At 34.4% G+C, this 20,694-nt stretch overlaps 2 protein-coding genes across 2 annotated transcripts in view; one reads left to right on the top strand and one right to left on the bottom strand.

The window, feature by feature from the left end:
* Positions 1–20,694, top strand: part of LOC106636726 (uncharacterized) — a 512,204-nt gene that overhangs the window by 369,243 nt on the left and 122,267 nt on the right. The gene's annotated exons all lie outside the window — the stretch shown is intronic.
* Positions 9,613–15,372, bottom strand: LOC149374710 (uncharacterized). The gene is made up of 2 exons (XM_089592297.1): positions 14,443–15,372; positions 9,613–9,644 (listed from the first exon to the last, which is right to left on the bottom strand). The coding sequence occupies exons 1-2, from the start codon at positions 15,332–15,334 to the stop codon at positions 9,613–9,615; spliced, it is 924 nt and encodes a 307-aa protein (XP_089448423.1). The 5' UTR covers positions 15,335–15,372.

Here is a 20,694-nt window from a genome sequence, read left to right as displayed (position 1 = left end):
AGGGTACTACAGGATATTTGTCAAAAATTATAAACAAATTGCCCAGCCTATATCGAGTCTCCTTAAAGCAGGCACTGCATTTAAATGGGGTGACCAAGAGGAGAAGGCATTTACAACTTTCGTAGACACACTGTGCCGTGGACCTGTGCTCATCGCCCCAGATTTGGATAAAACCCTTTATCGTCAGACGCATCAGATTACGCAGTCGGAGCAATTCTTAGTCAGGGAGACATCGGAAAATATGGACCTTGCGAGTACGCGTCTCGCTGGCTTAAAGGGAGCGAGCTCCGCTACCCGATATATGACAAAGAATTGTTGGTGATTGTATTTGCAAAAAAGCAATTTAAACCATATGTTGCGTAGGATTCTATTTATATGGACGCAAATTAACAGTAGTTACAGACCACAAGCCGCTTAAGCATTTTCATTCGTCTAAAAAACCTGACATTTGCTTTAACAGACCTGAAGCAAAACTGAGGGGGTATGCCTCCACTATTTTTTGCTCCACCTCTTGTGGTCCCTCTCTTGCACGTTCTCTTTCGCTGGACACGCTTCTCTCCGTCTCTTTCTCTAACTCATTTTCGACGTTTGAGGAGCACGCCGAACACCTTGCGAGTTTAAAGCTGCGAGTGCGTCTCTCCTGTTGTCAGGGCCGTATGCGCCATTTTCTCGCTGCTGCGGGCCCCCATCCTGTGGTGGCCCGTTCCTAACTGGGTCCCTGTTACAGCCGCTCCTGCTGTCTTGATTTTTATTGTTGTTTCCATATCGGTTGAATGTTTCCCCGTTGTTGTTATTATATGGGTCACCGTAGCCACGGTTGGTCTAATAATTACTGCCTGTGGGATTGTAGTTATTGTACCTGTGATTGTAAACATTCCTATCATTATAACTGTTATTTCTATTGTAATTCTTATTTCTGTTATTTTTATCATTGTAATTGTTATTTCTGTTATTGTAGTTGTTATTTCTGTTGTAGTAGTTATTATTTCCGTTATAAGGCTCTGTTGGGCAATTGTTATAGCTCCTGTTATAATTATTATTATTATAGTTGTGAAGATTATCATTTCTGTTCCCGTAATTATAGGCGTTTTGTTGGTATTGGTGTTATCTATGGGTTGGTTGTGCCCCCCGTTTTGCTGTCTCTCCTCTTTTTCCCTGTCTTGTTTACGTGAGCGGCAGTTTCTCGCACAGTGTCCTGGTCTCTGACAATAATTGCAGTTTCCCTTTAGTTCCTTTCCGTTATCTTTTGGCATTTTTCTGTCTTTTATCACCGCTAGCAGTTTTCGGTATTCCTCGACTGAATGCCCGGTTCGACCGTTGAAACATGTAATATTGCATCTATATGTTGGATGTAAGCCATATGTAAATTGCTTCACTGCCTCTGCTTCTATGCTTTCTTTCATAACCTGCTTCTGAATAGGGAGTAGGTTTGGATTTGAATCATAATTATCTTCAGCTGTGCCATCAACGTGTCCGAATTATTGATGTTCCCATATTTCCTCGCAAGTTCCCGAAGAAATTCCTGAACTGTCGCAAGTTCATCCTTACCATCCTTTCAAATAGTGGCTGGTTGATTGGATCTCCATTAAAGGACGGAATGTTGCTTACCATACGACTGAATGTGGGCAAAATGTTTAGTTGCACGTTCTGTGGTCTGCGTGGGAGTTATGATTGTGTGTAGCGTGTGTATCTTCTGTACATTGGGGTACCATAGGTGCTATATTACTTCGTAGTCTATCCCTGTTCATATCCGAGTCGGCCCAATTTATGTAATTATCAGTTAGTGGTTGTACCGTTACCCTAAACGCGGCTTTTTTCATTTTTCTAAGTTCCTCTCTCATATCTTTTATTCTGTCCCACAGCTGTAGGTTATGTACGTCTCCTACCCCAGGGTTTCTTGACCCTTTATATTCGTAACAGGATGCAATGGAAGTCAGCCTTTCCGGTTTTCCTGGCATGCCCCATTGCATTAGTAGCATGGTTGTTTTGTTTGTTCGAGCTCCGCATATATTCAGCTCTCCTCGCATTCCGCTCGCTGACTCGTCTGCCAGAAAGAAGACCCGCTTCTTTGTTCATACGTCTTATATTTACGTCTGTGTCACCAGATACATCCCTGTGATTCCTACCTATCGGTGGAAAATTTTGAATGGTCTTTGTGACCACCTGGCGAAAGACATTCACCTCTTCTGCTTTCTTTAGCTTCGCTCGAATTTTTGAAAATAAGCCCATTACTATTGCTTTAGTCTTTTCGTCTAGGTCATACAGTTTTTCACACCCTTCTGGTTCAAGCTCTAATTCTAACATTTTTTCTGTCATACGTTCTCTTTGCTGCTCTTTACTGGGCCCTGGCCTACTCATTTCGGTTATCATATTATCACTCAGGCCCTCGTATTCGCTTTTCAACTCATGGGTCATATCGCTAAAATGAATCATTTTTCTTTCCTACTTTTTTTTATATATATCGTTAGTCGTATCTCCCTTTTTGATTATATAAGATCTTATGTATTCTCCTACAGTTGCGGGTTTGCGTTCAATTACCTATGTCACAGCTCAATAATAATTGGACGAGAGAATTCTCGTTTAGTGGTAAATAAGAAAAAAAAACTTTTGGAAAACCTGTCGTCTATTTTCGTTAAAAAAAAAACTGTAGTAAATTTTTCAGCCAAAATAGATGTGAATTGTGATTTCTGGATGTTTCCTGGGTCTTACCAGACCTACTTATGAAATTCCTCCGATTTACGTTCGTTGTGCAAAAATTTTCCTAGTCCACTGCTTATTTAAGTCTGTTATTTTGCGTGATTTTTGTTTCGGGTTTTTTTTTTTAAAAAAGAAGCGAACGAAATAGTAAATATATATTTATATATGTGTGTGTGTGTGTATATGTGTATATGTAAGTTTCAAGTTGCTTTAAACGTGAAACTTCGGACGGTTAGGAGTGGTGTTGAATGGCACAAAATCAGACACAAGTTGATGCAGAAAGAAATATAACTGTAATTTTAATAACAATAATTATTGTAAATAACAATACACAATATTAAAATTAAAACAATGTTACAATGTTGATTACCTGAATCAACAATTATGTCGCTTTAGGTGTTACAAGCTTACATTAACAACTTTACATTACACAACAATTATACAATACAATTTTATATTTTGTGCGAACACATTGAGCGCTTGTAGCTAACTGACTAGAGTACGTGGACAACGAGAGGCGAGGGTGGTGATGACGGTTTAGCTGTGTGCTTTCATAATGACTCATGAGAATCATGAGTCACACCAGCGGCTAAGTTTGTAAGTGTTAAATACAATAAACTTACATCCCCCTTCCCCGAGAGGATTCGGCAGGAACAGGATCGTAAGGGATCATTTTACTCTTATGAAAAATATTTAAGTTTTTTTTTTTCTCTCACCAGTATCTATTTCGTAAATGGATTCGGATAATTTTTTTGTTATTCTAAATGGACCTATCCGGACTGGATCTAACTTTTTCTTATTCATCTTATTACCACTCTGAATATAAACTAAATCATTTTTTTGATATTCTATATTTTTAGTGTGTTTATCATAATACTGTTTGTTTACAATATGTGATCTGTTAGCATTTTTCTGTGCTAGAGATCTCTTAAAGTCTAAATTATAATTTATATTTGTGTTTATTTCTCTTGGAATTATTGAGTTATCCTCTCCTGTTAATAAATAATTGGGTGAAAACCCCGTCGAGCTATGTATCGTATTATTATATTTGCGAATACATTGTTCTGCAATAACAGACCATGGTTTTTGTTTATTTTCGTATTTTCTACAACGGATTCTGTTTATCAAAGTTTGATTAGTCCTCTTATTCTGTCCGTTTGAAAATGCACAATCTACTGCTGTGAAAATTAATTGAATATTTTTCTGATTTAAGTAATTTTTAAATTCTGTGGAATTTATCCCCGTATATTGATCTGTTAAAATCATCCCAATATTTCCTTTGTTTTCAACCGTTTTTACCAAATGAATGAAATCCCGTGCTATTTGTGTTTTTGATGTCAAAATAAATGCGTATCGAGTTAATTGGTCCACCATCAAGTGTAAGTATTTTTTTGGGGATCTGTTTCCACTGAAACCTCCAATTGTATCTAATGATAGTATTTCTAACGGTTTTGACGCTGGACCTAACTGCGACAACGGAGCTTTAAAATTGCCAAATCTCGTTTTATTTTTTATACATATTTCACAACTTCTGCAAACAAGTTTAATATGTTTATGCATATTCTTAAAATATATGACTGGTGTAATTGTTAATAACATTTGTTTAACACCAATATGCCCTTGTGAATCGTGCAGTTTCTTAAGAACCGTTAAACCAAATTTTTCTGTTAAATATATTTTTTCTGTCCTATTTAGATTTTTATATATAATATTATCTTTTATTTTACAATATTTATCACGAACTAACTCTTTTTGATCATTCAAGATATTTTCCAATGTTAAAAAATTTACTATCTTTATTTTTGATTCCTCAACATTGTTGTCATCAGACAAAACGGGATTTCTTGAAAGACAATCAGCCTCCGAATTGTCATTTCCTGGATTGTACTGAATATTAAATTCGAATTGCGATATAAAATTTAAAATATGTAAATGTTCTGTATCTTTACAATTTTTTATATTAAAATTTTGTAAAGGCTTGTGATCAGTGAATACTTTAAAATTTAGGCATATTAAATAATACTGCCAATATAAAATGGCTTCTTTTATCGCTAAACATTCGATATAAATTGCCCTTTTTGTCTTTTGAGATGAATTGAGTTTTCGTGAAAAATAAAATACTGGTTTAATAGATCCGTCTTCCTGGGGTTGTTTCAAAATTGCACCAACTCCTTCTAAGCTAGCATCTGTGTAAATGTATATAGGTTTATTAGGATCAAATATTGCTAATATCGGTGAAGTACACAGATAATTTTTTATTTTTGTAAAATTTTCCTTACATTTGTTTGACCACACAAAATTTACATTTTTCCTCAGAAGATTGTGTAAAGGCTCCAGTACAATTGCTGATTTGGGGATATATTTTAAATAAAAATTTACTTTGCCCAAAAATTGTCTGATATGTTTTCTGGTTTTCGGAGTGGGAAATTTTTTTATCGCTATTATATTATCGTTAATTGGCCTTATGTTATTAATTGATATTATGTTTCCTAAGTATGTTACTTCTTTCTGTGCAAAACTGCATTTATTTTCATGTAATTTAAAACCGTGTTCTTCTAAAACTTGCAACGTTCTTTGAATATGTTTAAGATGATCAGAATAGTTTTTAGAAAAAATCAGAATGTTATCTATATAATTTATGGCAAAGGAATCCAAATCGTTATTTCTTAGTATACTAGAAAGAATCCGCTGAAATATAGCCGGAGCTGACTTCAACCCAAAAGGTAAGCATCTCCATTGCCAAAGACCATGATGAGTCACGAAGGCCGTTTTGTATTTATCCTTAGCTCGCAAGGGAATAGACCAGAAGGCCGAATTGATATCTAGTTTTGAAAAGTAAATACACTTTCCTACACGTACCACTAGATCATCACTTCTAGGAAACGGCTGGCCTTCAGGAATAATTAATTTATTTAATTCACGATAGTCAATACACAATCGCGATTTTTTCCCTTCATCTTTTTTATAAGTCAAAGTGACTGGCGCGGCATATGGACTGTACGACTCTTCCACGAGAGTAGATAAGCTATGGCGATTCCGGCCCAGGTGGGCTCGAGTCGCCAGGCGATTTCGGCCCACTCCCTCTCCGCGGCGAGGGGCCCCTCTTTTCGGGTGCAGTGGTCCCTGCTGCAGCCAATGGGCGAGCAGGAGCTGTGGCTTCCTCGCATTTCTTGTGCGTGCGCTGCTTGAGGTTGCGTGCGCCAGCTGCAGTGCTGCTTGAGTTTGCGCGCGCTGTTTGAGTTTATGCGCAATGTGCATTAGCGCCTGTAGCGCCGCGTGCGCCAGCTGGTGACGTGCAACGCAGTTTGAGTTTGCGCGCGATGCAATGTGCGTAAGTCGTCTGCAGCGTTGATTTGCGCGCGCTGTTTGAATGTGCGAAACCGTGTGCAGCTTGTGCACGTGGTAGTTATATGGATACAAAACTTTTTTTTTGTGTTAGCGAGCGCGTTGCATGATAATGTAGGATGTGGAGTGGTAGGGAAATAATTGTTAAACATTTTTTGTTTTATTTTTAAAATCAGTTTATATTAAATGAAAAATGTACATGATTTACAAAACGATTTTGTTAAACATGTTGTTCTTAAAATACAATGCATTCTTATAGCTCTATATTATTATTATCATCGTCATCATCATCATCAACCCATTCCATATTAAAGTAAAATTTTTTCATTCGCTTCACATTATGAAGAGCACACATGGATTTGTAGGCTCCGTTGTGATGTACGCAAGTAGTAACCAATCTTGGGAGTTCGAACGGTGGATAGTCTGTCATATCAGTGACCTTAAAGCCAAATCTTTCAAGCCACTTTTTTTTTAAATCTCCAATGACATGTATCTTTTTAGCATTTTCAAGATTCTCCCGTAAAATATTTCCTATCTCTGTATACTCAATTTTTCCCGAGTTCCAGGTTAGTCCATGATAGCAAAGTTCAAGGTATAAATTTTCGTGTTTATACTTTTGAGGTAATTTTCGCCAGCTGAAGGGTGCTTTAAAAAGAAATACTTGGGCTTCTGCATCGTTAGTATTGAGTGGGAGGATAGCCAATTCTTTGAGCACATAATCATTACCCGGTTTCTTGAAACCTTGCACGTCCACAAAATACTCCATCTTTCGCAATTATAGTATTTAATTTTATTGCTTTTTTATTTTTTCGTAACCTTGATTTTTAGGACAAGATCCTTTGTTGGTTGAATATTTATCGATGAAGTTTTTCAGCCCAGATTTCTTATTTCTATCATCATCATCCTTAGTTGGGATTTTTTGATACTTAACATTAGTTGTAAAATTACTCGTACACGGTTTATGTGACATATTGATTAAACTAAAGCTTATTAAACATATTAATTTTCAGACAATTTTACAGTCTTTATCTTTCGATTTTTCCGCAGATTTTGTTTCATCAACTCTTATGTCTTTCTTCTCGTTTCTTCTCATAAATTTTTCCCACTCTTCTTGTCGTCGTTTGTTTTCTGCTTCTTCTTTACTCCAGCTGTTGCTCCGACCTTTATTCATTGTGGTTGAAAATAAACTGATGCTAGCAAAGCCTTGAATCAACTTTATATCTACACAAGTTTCTTGACATCCCCACTCATTGGACTGTATTGAACTATACGGTCGTGCAAAATTAAGCAATAAGCTGACGTATTGGCAGGAAAATTTGTATGCGACTCAAATTCTAGCCTCACATCTACTGGAGCATTTTTCAATGACTCGTTTTGTTTTGAACAATCGAGGACGATTAAAGGTATTCGATTGAGAAAGTGCTGTTTGCCCAGTGAAGGTGTACAATCTTTGCCATAGTATGAATTTTGAAAATTAGCATACATATGATATAGCAATGCATACTGGTTACGCGTTATATCAAGATTCAGATCACCATAAGGATAATATTGTGAATTTAAGTAGAGTTTCACATTTCTTATGTTGCAGTGATCAAACATACTGGCGCTTACATTTTTCTGATTTTTACGGTTAGTTTGAAAGGCTAAAATAACGTAACGTGGCTTTTCCAACTGATTTGATGTTTTAACTGTCCATATATGTTTGGATGTGCTAGGTAACAGGGGATACTCATATAATTCCCAAGTTCGAAAACTCATAGGTATAAACTTGTCTTTTTGCAGATAATTTAATAAACGAATTTTATGAGAATCTGACATTACCACATATGGCATAAGCCACTCGAGCTTCAATATTACTATTTTAAAGTCTTCCCAAGTTTCTACGGCTGTGGGATCAGCAGCATTAGCATTAACTGGAGTTTGCAACACGGCATTTATATCGTTTCTTGCTCTTGTAAGTATAAGCTCATGTTTTACATTAACAACTATTTTACGATAGTCTTCAGCAAAACCCAAAATCATATTCAGTGGAAGCATGATATCAAAGTAGCCGTTATCATTTGTAAGATCATCAGCTTCTTCTCCAACACCAAGCCAACCAGCATTTATCATAAATTTTTGATCAGGACGAAGTGATAACCAATTTTTCATAAGGGTTGTTAATCCAACATTTTTGCACTTGTCGACCTCTATGGCATTTATCTCATATCTTATTTCTTCAAATAAGTGGCAGATTGCGTTGTTTATCAAAGCAGTATTTGTTACTGCTGTATTTCCATCTGCTTTGACCAATCTTCCATAAACATGTAAAGAACTTCTGGATGGTAGAAGACACAAATCTTGATGTTGAATTGAAATTCGAATTTCATCGCTGTTACCATATGTTGAAGATGCATACGGCTGATGAGCATGAATCTCATAGTGCGCAATTGATTCGTCAAATGCGACTGGAGACTGAATACTTAGAATCTCGTCCATTTTGTATACAACAAAAAAGTATCCAATTTAGTTTTCACCAGGGCTTTTTATTTTTAGACTGAGACTTTTTATAAACTGTATGTTTTGATGAGTTAGTTTTCGACGTGTTGGCTGTCTTCTTAGATGTCTCGATGCTTTTATGGACTGTTTGTTCTGACGTCTCAACGGTTTGAGAGCTCGTCGTTGACTGAGTGCTGGAGTGCATATTGAGCTACCTATATGATTTGTTTGATTATAAATGATACCCATTATGAAGAGGGTTTTATATGCAATCTTATAGTTATGACTTCACCACGAAAATTAACTAAATTACCGTCCTGATCTACTATACGTACTTGAATATGATCAATAATACGTCCAATAATCGGTAAATGAATTATTTGTGAAGGAACTTCAATAATTTTATATCCTGGTGGTACTGCTGGAAAAAATTCATGAATCGTGTGCACTTTGTTGCTATTTATGTAAGCTCCTCTCGTAATGTTACATTCAACTCTTAATGCGTTTATCTTTAGAATAGCTACAGGTAAGTCTGAAATATAAGTGGTGTTATTGTTAAGAAATCGCTGAGTGAAACCTAATAGACGACCTATAGAATCTTTAGGTCTAAAGTCAATGGTATGGCTGCACTTGATAACACTTCGAAGCGTATTATTGTTTGGCGTAATATCAAGAGTTATGTTGCGAGGTTGTAATACTTCAATTAAAAATGACTTAATATCTTCGATTTCATAACTACCGATTGGTAATACAATAACTTGATTGTCAACGTAAAATTTATTACAATTTTCATCAATATTTGGAATTGAGTTGAATGACAAAAGTTCTACTAAGCCAAGAACGTAGCTGTGTTTTGGCGATAATTCAATAGGTGGAAAATACTGTGCTTCTAAAACAGAAGAAGTACCAGAAAGGCTTAATGTTAATGTTTCTTCCATCATTGTTAAAGTACAACTAAGAGGTTTCTCTTGATGTAAGAAAGTTATATTTGTTTTGAAAGAAACTTTAAGCACAAATGACCGCAGTTGTAAGAGTTAAATTTTTGATAACGCTTATGATTATATTTCACATTATTAACTTTTAGATATAACATTAAGTCGATAGGTGGCTGAAGATCTCCAAAACTGTCAAAATATACAACATTATTACCACATTTTCGATAAGCTACCCAATGAGTTCCAGGTCCATTCTTATCATCAAGATTTACTATAGCTGTTTCAGAAAACCGCGGGCCATCAGCAGGTAAGTTGTTTCTCATGAATACTCCACGAAAACGTGGGATTTTTAAGATTTTAGAATATTTCATCAAATCTATGTTGGTCAGAGCTCGATCAGGTAATTTTACTGCTTTGAACTTTTTTTGATTTTTTTTTTTTGTTTTTTTTTTTTTTCTTTAAACCTTTTCCAACGTAAGGCTTAAAATAGACTCCTAATCCAGTTTTATGAGGTCTGAGATAAAGACCTTTCCCGAGGGCAATAGCTTCCATGGTTTGATTATGTCTCTGACTCTCAGCTAGCTTCTTTTTGGCTGACTTAGTAGCATTGATGCTTTTAATAATTCCTGCTATTCCATTGGCTATAGCACCTGTTGCACTCAAACCAGCAAACAAGGGTATCAGAGGTAGAGCTCCACCAATTTGAGTAGGAAGGCGTAAGATGCGGGGAATTTTAACATGCTTTTTACCACCAGATTTTTTAACAGCAGTACGAGCACCTTTCAAAGCACTACTAATAACATCTTGAGCTTTTTTGCTATTGGTATTCATGTCTTGTGAAGCAGCTTTAATAATTGCACTTAAAGCACTACCTTGTTTTTTTAAGCTACTCTTTTTTCTTTTCCTTTTGTTAATACAATGTTTCTTCTTCTTCTTCTCCTTCTTTAGCCCCATACCAAATTTACTTTTAAGCTTCATAGCGCCAGTCACAAAGGTAGCTGCTGCTTTTTCACCAATACTTGAATCTGAAGCTTTAACTCTTTGCCAAGCCTTATCAGCTAAAATTTTATCTGCTTCGCGTCTGGCTTTTAAATCTTGTCGATTTTTTGAGTATGCTATATCATGCTCTTTACACGATGCGTCCAGCGGATTAACTCCTGGATCTCCTCTAGCAAGACGCTTAGCAAGCTTAGTACCAGGCCCACAATACTGATATCCAGGCAAATGAAGCTCTACTGGTAAAGAATTTATGATTTTATTTACAAGACCTCGTCCTCTCTTACGATGCATGATCATGATGGTACATGATGATGATTAGTCTTCAGAGGTTGAATTATGACTAAGCGTTCGAGAAAACAAATAATGTATTTATAGTAGACGAATTCGTTACAATAAAGAGCTCAAAATATAAAAGCGATATACTAATCAATTAAAAGATTAGTTGTCACTCATCCTTCATACCGAGTAGACATGGAATTCAAAGAACAATCCATAAAATTACAAGTTCCGAATTTTGACGCTATTGTAAAACAAGAAAAGCGTTCAAATCGACATGGTGAACTACTCCCCGATGGTATTCGCGCAGTATTTTGCGGTCCATCTAATTGTGGTAAAACTAATAGCTTATTGGCTTTAATCGTGCATCCCAATGGTGTTAAGTTTGAGAATGTGTATGTGTATTCTAAATCGCTGCATCAGCCAAAATACAAGTTTTTAAAAGATTTATTGGAGCCCATAGAGGGTGTGAAATACTTACCTTTCAGCGAACATGAGACTGTAGTTTCACCCAATGATGCTTTACCAAATTCTATAATGATTTTTGATGATATAGCTTGTGAAAAACAAGACAATGTAAAGGCCTTTTTCTGTATGGGTAGACACAAAAATGTTGACTGCTTCTATCTTTGTCAGTCATATGCTCAAGTCCCAAAGCATCTTGTAAGGGATAACGTTAATTTTTTAGTTTTATTCCGTCAAGATGATGTTAATTTGAAGCATGTGTATAATGATCATGTAAACTCTGACATGCCATACATTCAATTTAAAAATTTATGCTCTAATTGCTGGAATGATGATAAACATGGATTTGTTGTTATAAATAAAGATAAACAAATGAATAATGGTCGCTACAGAAAAGGTTTTGATAATTTTGCTGTACATTTAGGACATACCTAGTGCAATCATTACAGTCAGTCGCAAGACATTGAAGCATCATCATCATCGTCAGCATCATTATCATTATGTATGAACAAGAGAAAGACGTTCTACATCAGTTAGTGAAGGCACGTGAGGCTGTAAGAAAAAAGTACAGACTATTGAAGTTTGGGAAAAATGAGGCTGAAAAAGTGCTTAGTGAAACTTTTAAACCAATTACAGACCCTCTAATGGAAATTGTTGCCGAAACAAAAAAACGAAAAAATAATAGTAATAATTCTGTTACTCATAATTATTTTTATAATAAAAACGATGAAGAAAATAATAAAGTTGATAAAGAAAAGCATCCAAAAGACAGAGAAAAGTTTAGTGACAGTGATATAACATTCGAGTCTGCCATTAGTGAAAGTGATGATGATACTGATTTAAATAATACTATTCAGAATCAATCAGTTGATTCAGCGCAAATTAGTAAGAATTCATTAAATAATTTTTATTTACAAATACTTGATGAAAATCAGAAAGATTTATTAGATTTAAAGTATGGAGTGCGGAAAGAAAATGAGTTGTACAAACTTGGCGATTCGCGAATAGAATTTGAAAATAATCATATCAAAATATATGATTTAAAGTATCCAATGACTCCGGGATTAATGGAGCTACTCATCAAAAAGCATCCTAATGAATCTCTGTTGACACAGGAGGATTTTGAAAAATACTACATATTATTAAAAATATCAAATGTTCACAGAAAAGGGTTTAAAAAAAACGGAGCTATACGAACCCATAATAGTAATAAGTTTATTAAAATGATTGCTCCAATGTTCGATCTCACGGTTCTTAAAAAAGGTGGATCGCTGCTACCTCATTATAAAACTGCTCGAATAATGCAACAAGTAGATTATACACACTGGGATGATCCTAATGAGTTAGTAGATCGCTTACGCTTATTAATAGCTGAAAAGTCGGCAGGAAATACAAGTCTTGACAATGAAATTTTATCTATCATCGAAGAGCTTCGTGAAGGAGGATATATATATTGATGTGCACAATTTTTGCTTTAGTATCAAAATGAGTGTTGATGTATTCGGTCGAAAACTAGGTAAAACCGAAGGCGGTAGCCGAGGTCCTCCTGGTATTGGATATAAACTTACAACAGATGGGCAGTATGACTTAAATAACAAAAGACTGTGCAATGTTGGAACACCGAAACAGCCTCAAGATGCAGTAAATTATGCTTACTTGATTAAAGTAATTAAAAAGCTTGAAAAAGAAATAGATAGCTTTCGAATTTTTGTATTCAACTTACAAAAAAAATTCCCATTTATTCAAGCTGATTCAGAAAACTTAAACCTAGACAATTAATACATGGAACAAATCGTTGAGGAACTACATAAGGCAGCAAGGCGTAATTATCCTCGCCGAAAATTCAACATACGTGGTTTAGATGAGACTTGGCAAGCAGACCTTGTAGAGATGCAGGCTTACGCTTCCGAAAACAAAGGATATCGGTATATGCTCACTGTAATAGATATTTTCTCCAAGTACGCATGGGCTGTACCCATCAAGAAAAAAACTGGTGAAGAAGTAACTGCTGCAATGCATTCGATATTAAAAAAAGGACGGGTACCAGTAAACATGCAAACTGATCGCGGCAAAGAATTCTATAATGCAAACTTCCAAAATCTCATGCAAAAATACAAAATAAATTTATACTCAACTTACAGCAATCTTAAAGCTTCAATATGCGAGCGATTCAATCGTACTTTAAAAGATTTGATGTGGAAAAAATTTAGTTTGCAAGGCAATTATAAGTGGTTGAATTTAATACAAACGTTAGTTAAATTATATAACAATAGGAAGCATCGAACAATTGGTGTGAAACCGAAAGACGTTACTGCTGAAAATGAAGTTCAAGTCTTGAAAAAATTTAAAAAAAAATGTGAAAATAGCAGTAAGCCAAAATTTAAAATTGGTGATAAAGTACGTGTGAGCAAGACAAAACAAGCATTCGAAAAAGGTTATACACCAAATTGGTCGACAGAAATATTTACAATCATGCGAGTAGCAGCAATAAATCCAACGACATATCATCTGAAAGATTATCAAGATCAACCTATTTCTGGAGGTTTCTACGAGCAAGAACTGCAGAAAACAAAACATCCTGATGTATACCTCATAGAGAAGATCCTTCAAAGGCGTGGCAATCGAGTTTTTGTTAAATGGTTGGGTTTTGACAGTACTCACAATAGTTGGACGAATAAATAACTAAGATATTTGAATCACTTTAAGTTAAAAAATTATAAGATTGTAATATGTATCAAGTAATAATGAAAATGTTACATAGGAAGAATGTTTTAAATAAATACTTAAATTTTAGAGAAAATTGTAATTTATTTTTCACTTTTTTACATCACACATAAGAAAATATAATGTGTTTTCCATTGTAAACAATAGATAATTTAAATTTATTTACAGCATCCAATAATTCATTATAGAATTCTTCGTTTTTAAACAAAGCTGCACTTATACTAGTCTTCAGAAAAATTTGAAATTCATTGTCAAGTTCTGCAACTATCTTGGGTCCGAATTTAGTATAAGCTTTTCTTAGTTTTGACACCATGTAGTTTTGGTCAGGAATCAATTCGGAAAGTTTTTTCGTTGGGAGAAAATCACTGTCAGCGATTTTGTTGAGTGTTGCAAGATCCATCTTTAACAAACAAAAAAAACATGAAAGTTAGCATAAATTATTCAAACATTACATATGCTGTGTGAATATGCACAAATATTTACTATAAGAAAAAAAAATAAAAAAATGAAAAAAAAATGTTACCTTGACTGTATTTAGGTTTTTTACGAGGTGGTTCACTTAAAGGTGATGTCAGCTTCTGTTGATTGAGTTCAACCTTACTTGGACCTCTGCTGGGGTGTAGAATGAGCTTGCCTGGTCGAGACGACTCCTTATATGGTACCGATCCCCCCACTGTAGGCTCATCTGCTAGTGTTCTGTCTATTTTTGAGGGATCCAATACAGGAACAGTCCTTGCAGCTTCTCCTACCTGATTGGCTACCCCTTCTATCGATCCTTCCCTCTTATTGGATGATTCATCTCCCACTATGCTATAATGACCCCATGGTAGAGTATCGGTACAACCAGGTTGCAAAAATCGTTTGTCGTCGTGTGCACTTAAAGCAATTTTCGTTTCTTTTTCAGTGTATAGTTGATGATGACGCGATCTAATAATTTTCTGCTCTCGAGTGATGCTAGTATTTTCAGTCAGACACTTGATGTAATCTTCAAAGGTTATCGTAGCTCCTACAATGGAGCTTTTTACACCTTTAGCTTTTTTTAATAGTTTTTGATTTTGAATTTTTACGCTATACATTTTACTTCGCAATCCTACAAATTCCAACATAATATTACCATTGCATTCATCTTTCATAAGACCAACAATTTTTTTGTTTTCACAAGGCATATTAAAGTCATTGTTGATAGGATAGTCCCACGTGTCAAATTCTCTGATATTCTCACGCATCATATTATAGATATTTTTATTCGTTATTTCATATATAAGACTATCAGTGTCGGTATACAACAGTTTGCACTGATCCCCGATTTTATTTCTCATAAAATCATAATGAAATTGATACACAAGTGTTTTGGACAGGTCCAAGACACTTAATCCTATGTATATTGGTTTTTTAATAAAAATATCAGTGCGCATTAATTGTATAGCAACAAGCTGCTCGTCAAATATGTCACAACTATGAAAATTGGGACGTGAAATATATGCTTCTGCCCCAAATCTTCCTGCCCACTTGTTGATAAGCTTAACATCAATTCGCTTGCGCTCATTTTCCATTGTTTTTCCATATACTGCATTATTAAATAATTTGTACAGCATCTTCTCAAAGTCATTTTTTGCATTTTGACGTTTTTGACTGTTTAAGTCAATGTATGTTTTTAACCAGGAACTTTGATGAAACTGTATGGCTCTATAGATTTTTGTTATACGGAGACCATGACTCACAGCTTGCTTGAGTGCCCGATAGTGTATTACATACCGTTTTTTGTCGTACAGAGTAGTCAATAATTTTTTTTGTTTGGATCCTGGAGGTGTCATGTGCTCAGCACAGAATGGCAAATCCTTGTGTGCGTTATGGAGAGTTTCGGGGTAAGTAAGATCTACTTCGAGTATATACCCGATTTCAGCATCATCTTCTACATTCAAAATACCTGTTAGGTTAATATTTTCAATCCATTTAAAACCAGCGTAAGGCAATGGTTGTGTCATGGCCCAACCATACAAATTATTGACATCATAATACATTAGATATTTTTCATCCATATCATCGCGTTTGCCTTCTTCCATGTATGCATTATTTGCTTTAGCATAGCGATTACAACATTGACTGATGCCACCTCGTATGCCACGCTCAATAAACATAAGCATGTCAATATCAGTTAATAATTCAAGTTTGACCTTAAATCAATCATCATCATTAATATTATTATTTCATAATGAATTATAATTTAAAAAATATTTTTAACCTTTGTATACTTCAACATGGCATCCCAAGTTAAACCAGGTGTTGTATAATAATGAGCCGGATCTAATTCATATGCTTCGAGACAATTGTTTCGAAAATTTTCGAAAACTTCGGCAAGTAGTAGCACATCAGTCTTCAAGTATAAATCTGAATACTGCCCAAGTGTTTGAATGTTAAAAGTATTCCAGATACATTCAGCATACTCATACTCTTCATCAGTAATATGAGCTTCATATAAGCTACTATAAAAATCTTGTTTTGTTGGTATCTTTTTTTCCTCTAGTTTTTCAAACGAGGATATATAATCATACGGGAATATGCCTTTCCTTTTTAATAAATTTATTTGATTCATATTGTAGTTATCATTTGAGAATATACTTTCGATAATTTTCATTTCATCTAAATATGATGACAGTTTGTCGAGAGATGACGGCATAAATTTAAAGGTATCTATAAATCGTAGATTAATATCAGTTCCTTCAACATATTTTGTAAAAGAAATATACTTTTCTTTTGTCTGAGGTAAAAGTTGAACTCTTCCTGGGAAGTTCATCGCGAGTTCTTTTATAAATAAATGAGAATCATAACCGCTTAAGTTATGAAAAATTATTGGTATCATTCTTGAATCATGATAATTAATATTACACTTGCTATGCGCAGGACCTCGAAACCTGCAATAGAAAAAATATTTTTTTTGTTTGGTGTATGAAATAATAACTGTCACAGTAAAAATAAAAAAATAAGAAATATGCGTACCTTCCAGTCAGATGACAATGATCTCGTACTTTTTTATCAACTAAACTAAAGGGCTGGTTACATATATGACATAAACAAGCTTGATCATACATGAACTTTTCTGCTGTTGTCAAATCAATCATCTTGATCGGATTTTTATACAATTCTTCCAGTTTAAAGCAAGAAGGTAAAGAATATTGACAAACCATTTAGCAGGTGTCTCATCATTATTTACATCATTTTGTCTATAACTTTTATACTCTGATTGACTATCATCATAACTGCATTTGATATAACATCCAATACTGTATGCTACATGATGTTGATACGCACGTTTATTTTCAACGGATTCCAATAAACATTCAAAGTCCGCATAAACAACAAAAGGTACTCGGTTCTTGTATGTAAAATTTTTAAATTCAAGTATGTGCTCATTCTTCTCTTTTTTAGGTAGAACAATTTTGCAACTATTCATATTTTTGCAATCTTCTTCATGGGCCTTCAATTTATCTTTAGACCAAAAGTAATGAAGGCATCGGTCACATATGTTTGCGGCATGTTGATGTTCAGACAACTGTTTGCGTATTAAACGTGACAGATTTTTAATCCAAACATAATGATATTTATACTCTGTATTTAAATCGTTCTCAATATTGATTGTATTATCATCCTCCTCATCAATATAAAAACTTTCAACAAGTAAAAGGTTAACATGATTTTCTTTTTTGTTTCCTGATAAATGACTAGGACAAACATTATAAGTATTACCTTTCTTTTTTAAAAAATATAAATTAACCGAAACATTATTTTGTTTTTCAAATTTAGAAATTTTTTTAGGGGTAACCGGGAACTCAATATCATTAAAATTTAACTCGTTTTCGTATCTTCTATAATTTGAAACACGATTTGCATTTTTATTTACTGGATGCAATGCTGATAAAATAGCCCATTTAAAGCATTGATTGTCCGTGTTAACAATATTTACACAAGCATTTTTTTTTTTAATGTAATCTGGTAAATCTATAAATGAACTACCTCGCATAGGATTCAATTTATTGATGTTGATGACTAAATTTAATATTGAATGTAAAAACTAGCCAGAACCAGCATCTTCAAAGTCATCCATACTTTGCTCAATTGGCTGTTGCACATTTTTATCAAACCAATCGTCTAAATCAGTTGTTTGATAAATGGGTTGTGACTTTGTGTTAAAGAATTTTATATCAGCACTTTCAATGTTATCTTTTACTATAACATATTCAGATGACAACACTGTATTAACTTTTAGTGCTTCATGTTTGCTTAGAGACTGTTGTATTCGGTTAAAAAACTGCTTCTTTGCATCTTTAAAAAAATTTCTCAAATCTAAATGTTTTAAATTAACAATCAATGCTGTCATGATTCGTTTTTCGAAAGCACTATTAACATCTTCGAGACTTACTGTTTTATTGTTCTCAGCATCTGAAAGTGTTGTTGTTGACGGTATTACTGCTGATGTAGATGCCCCTGCAGCTATACCTTCACCTTGAACGTATTTTATGAAGTTATTTTCAAGCTTGTTAGTTGACGCGAATTCTATATTATTTTCTGGTTCAAACACTTCGGGTTCATTTTCAAATGCTGTAACTGCTGCCTCAACTTCACGATCACTGTCTGATACAAAAACTTCAGACTCATTGATAAATATTTTTGCTGCTTCTACTATTTCTAAGCGATCATAAAGTAGTTGTATTAAAGTTTTTAGTAAAGCTATCGCTGATTGAAATTTTTGCAATTCGGAAGTTGATAAGTCATTTTTTTTTTTACTAAAAAAAAAATCACTATCCTTTAGAACTGTAAGACTACTATCTAACTGAATTTGGATATGAGCAGCATCATATCTATTTATAGTTTGCTGATATGTTTTCCATAGCTGGTGAGCCACATCTTTAAAATATTGAACTGTTGCCATAGCTAAAAACTGCAAGTTTACTTGCTCACAGATTACATGCAAATGAGCTGTTGAAGCAGCTCCAATCTTAATATAAAATAAATTTTAGGAAATAGTAGGCATATGGAGGGGGAAGGGGGGGGGTACACAGTTGTTTATACAAAACTCATCACAACATTTTAGAATAAATTCATTTTATTTTATTTTATTTTTTATTTTTTTAATTTACATTCAAATTTATTTAATTTTAAGGATTCATACTATCACTACTGTCACTACTACTACTACAACTACTACAACTACCACAACTACTGCTACTACTACTACTACTGCTGCTGCTGCTACTACTACTACTACTAATACTTTTTCTTTTTTTTTCGCCAATTGAAGAATTTGGCATTGTACCATTTTTTTTTTTTCTCACAAAAATCATGTACATAATTTTCTTTAATAGGTCGCTTTCGACTTGCTCTATTTTTCGTGGCTAAAGCTAAACTCCGTTGCTTGAGCTTTTCTATAGCCTCTATTTTTTTTTCTTCAGCTTTTTCAATTCTTTTTTTAATCCGGGTTTCCTGTTTTAAAATTCTTTCACGTTCTTTCATCCGTTCGCTTATCATCTTCTTCATTTCTCGTTGGATTACCCTCGGCCTTTGGTTTTGAAGAGCTGTCTCCACCCTCAAGGTTAAAATATTCCGATCTTCATCAGTCCACTCTTGTAGATTGTTTGGCAGAAGCTCGTTGTCTAACGGTACTACCCGTGCTGCAACAAGTAAAGAATCTTCATGCTGTGGTGTAAGCGGTCGTTGTTCACTGAAAAATAGAAAAATTTTTTTTTTTTTTTTTTTTTTTTTTTTTTTTTTTTTCCTATAGTTATAATATTCAAACTTTCAACGTACCATAGCAGATCTTTTTCTTCTTTTACCATATTCATCGTCATACTTGGTATATGTGTTGGAATGTTTTCCCAATCGGCTGCTACTGTCGGCACTGTTTGATTCAGTGTATGCGAGATGTTTTCTTCTTCTCCTCCTTCTCCTTCTTCTTTTATTGGTTGTGGTCCCGTTTCAAAACTCCAGTTTTGCTCCATCCACCACAAAACCGACGATGATAAAGCTGTTAAGGGCGTATCAACAGCTAACACTTCCTCTACCCATGCAGCTTCAGACGCTGTAAGGGTGTTTTCTTCTAAGAAAAAAGAAACAAAATATTTCTTAAGAAAATATTACAAAATATAAAGAAAAAAGAAACAAAATATTTCTTAAGAAAATATTACAAAATATAAAGATTCAATATAAAATAATAACTTTTTTCTTACTTTTTTCTTCTTCAAAAAAAAAATCTAATGTGGGAAGTGCTTCTTGGGCAACGTCTCCAAGAGGATTCATAGCAGCAGCAGCATCTTGATCATGATAAACAGCATCTGCTAAGGGATCCTCCTCTGTGCATATCTCATGACTCGCAGGGTCCACATGGTGTTCAATCGCCTGCTCTTCTTCTTCATACTCCCTTGCAAAAGTATTTATCGCACGACGAAAAAGTCGTTCGTTATACCTTCTGATATCACCAGTTGATGTTTTTTTCACCATTTTTGTGCTGTAAAAAAATGTTACGTTCATAAAACCTATACTATTTTAATAAAAAGATTTTTAAATTTAAATCAAGAGGAAGGAAGGAAATTAAAAACTCTCAACATCATTTCTGCGGAGAGAGTTAGAACAGATCTTTACCATCATTTCTGCGGTAAAAGTGTTGTTTTAATGAAAAAGATTTAAAAAAATTTAAAGAACTCTCAACATCATTGCTGCGGAGAGAGTTAAGATAGAACTTTTGCCAATCATTTCTGCGGCTAAAGCGATTGATAAGATGTAA

The sequence above is a fragment of the Copidosoma floridanum genome, unplaced genomic scaffold, assembly GCF_036245765.1.
Source record: "Copidosoma floridanum isolate Cflo_tuat_1 unplaced genomic scaffold, Cflo_Japanese_pri ptg000015l, whole genome shotgun sequence".
NCBI lineage: Eukaryota > Metazoa > Arthropoda > Insecta > Hymenoptera > Encyrtidae > Copidosoma > Copidosoma floridanum.
This window is presented reverse-complemented; position numbering and strand designations above follow the sequence as displayed.

Coding starts and splice junctions, on each gene's coding strand:
- LOC149374710 (XM_089592297.1), bottom strand. CDS start 15,334: ATGCGCACTGATATTTTTATTAAAAAACCAATATACATAGGATTAAGT. Junction 9,645..14,442: donor AAAACCTAAATACAGTCAAG/GTAACATTTTTT, acceptor ATATTTTGACAG/TTTTGGAGATCTTCAGCCAC.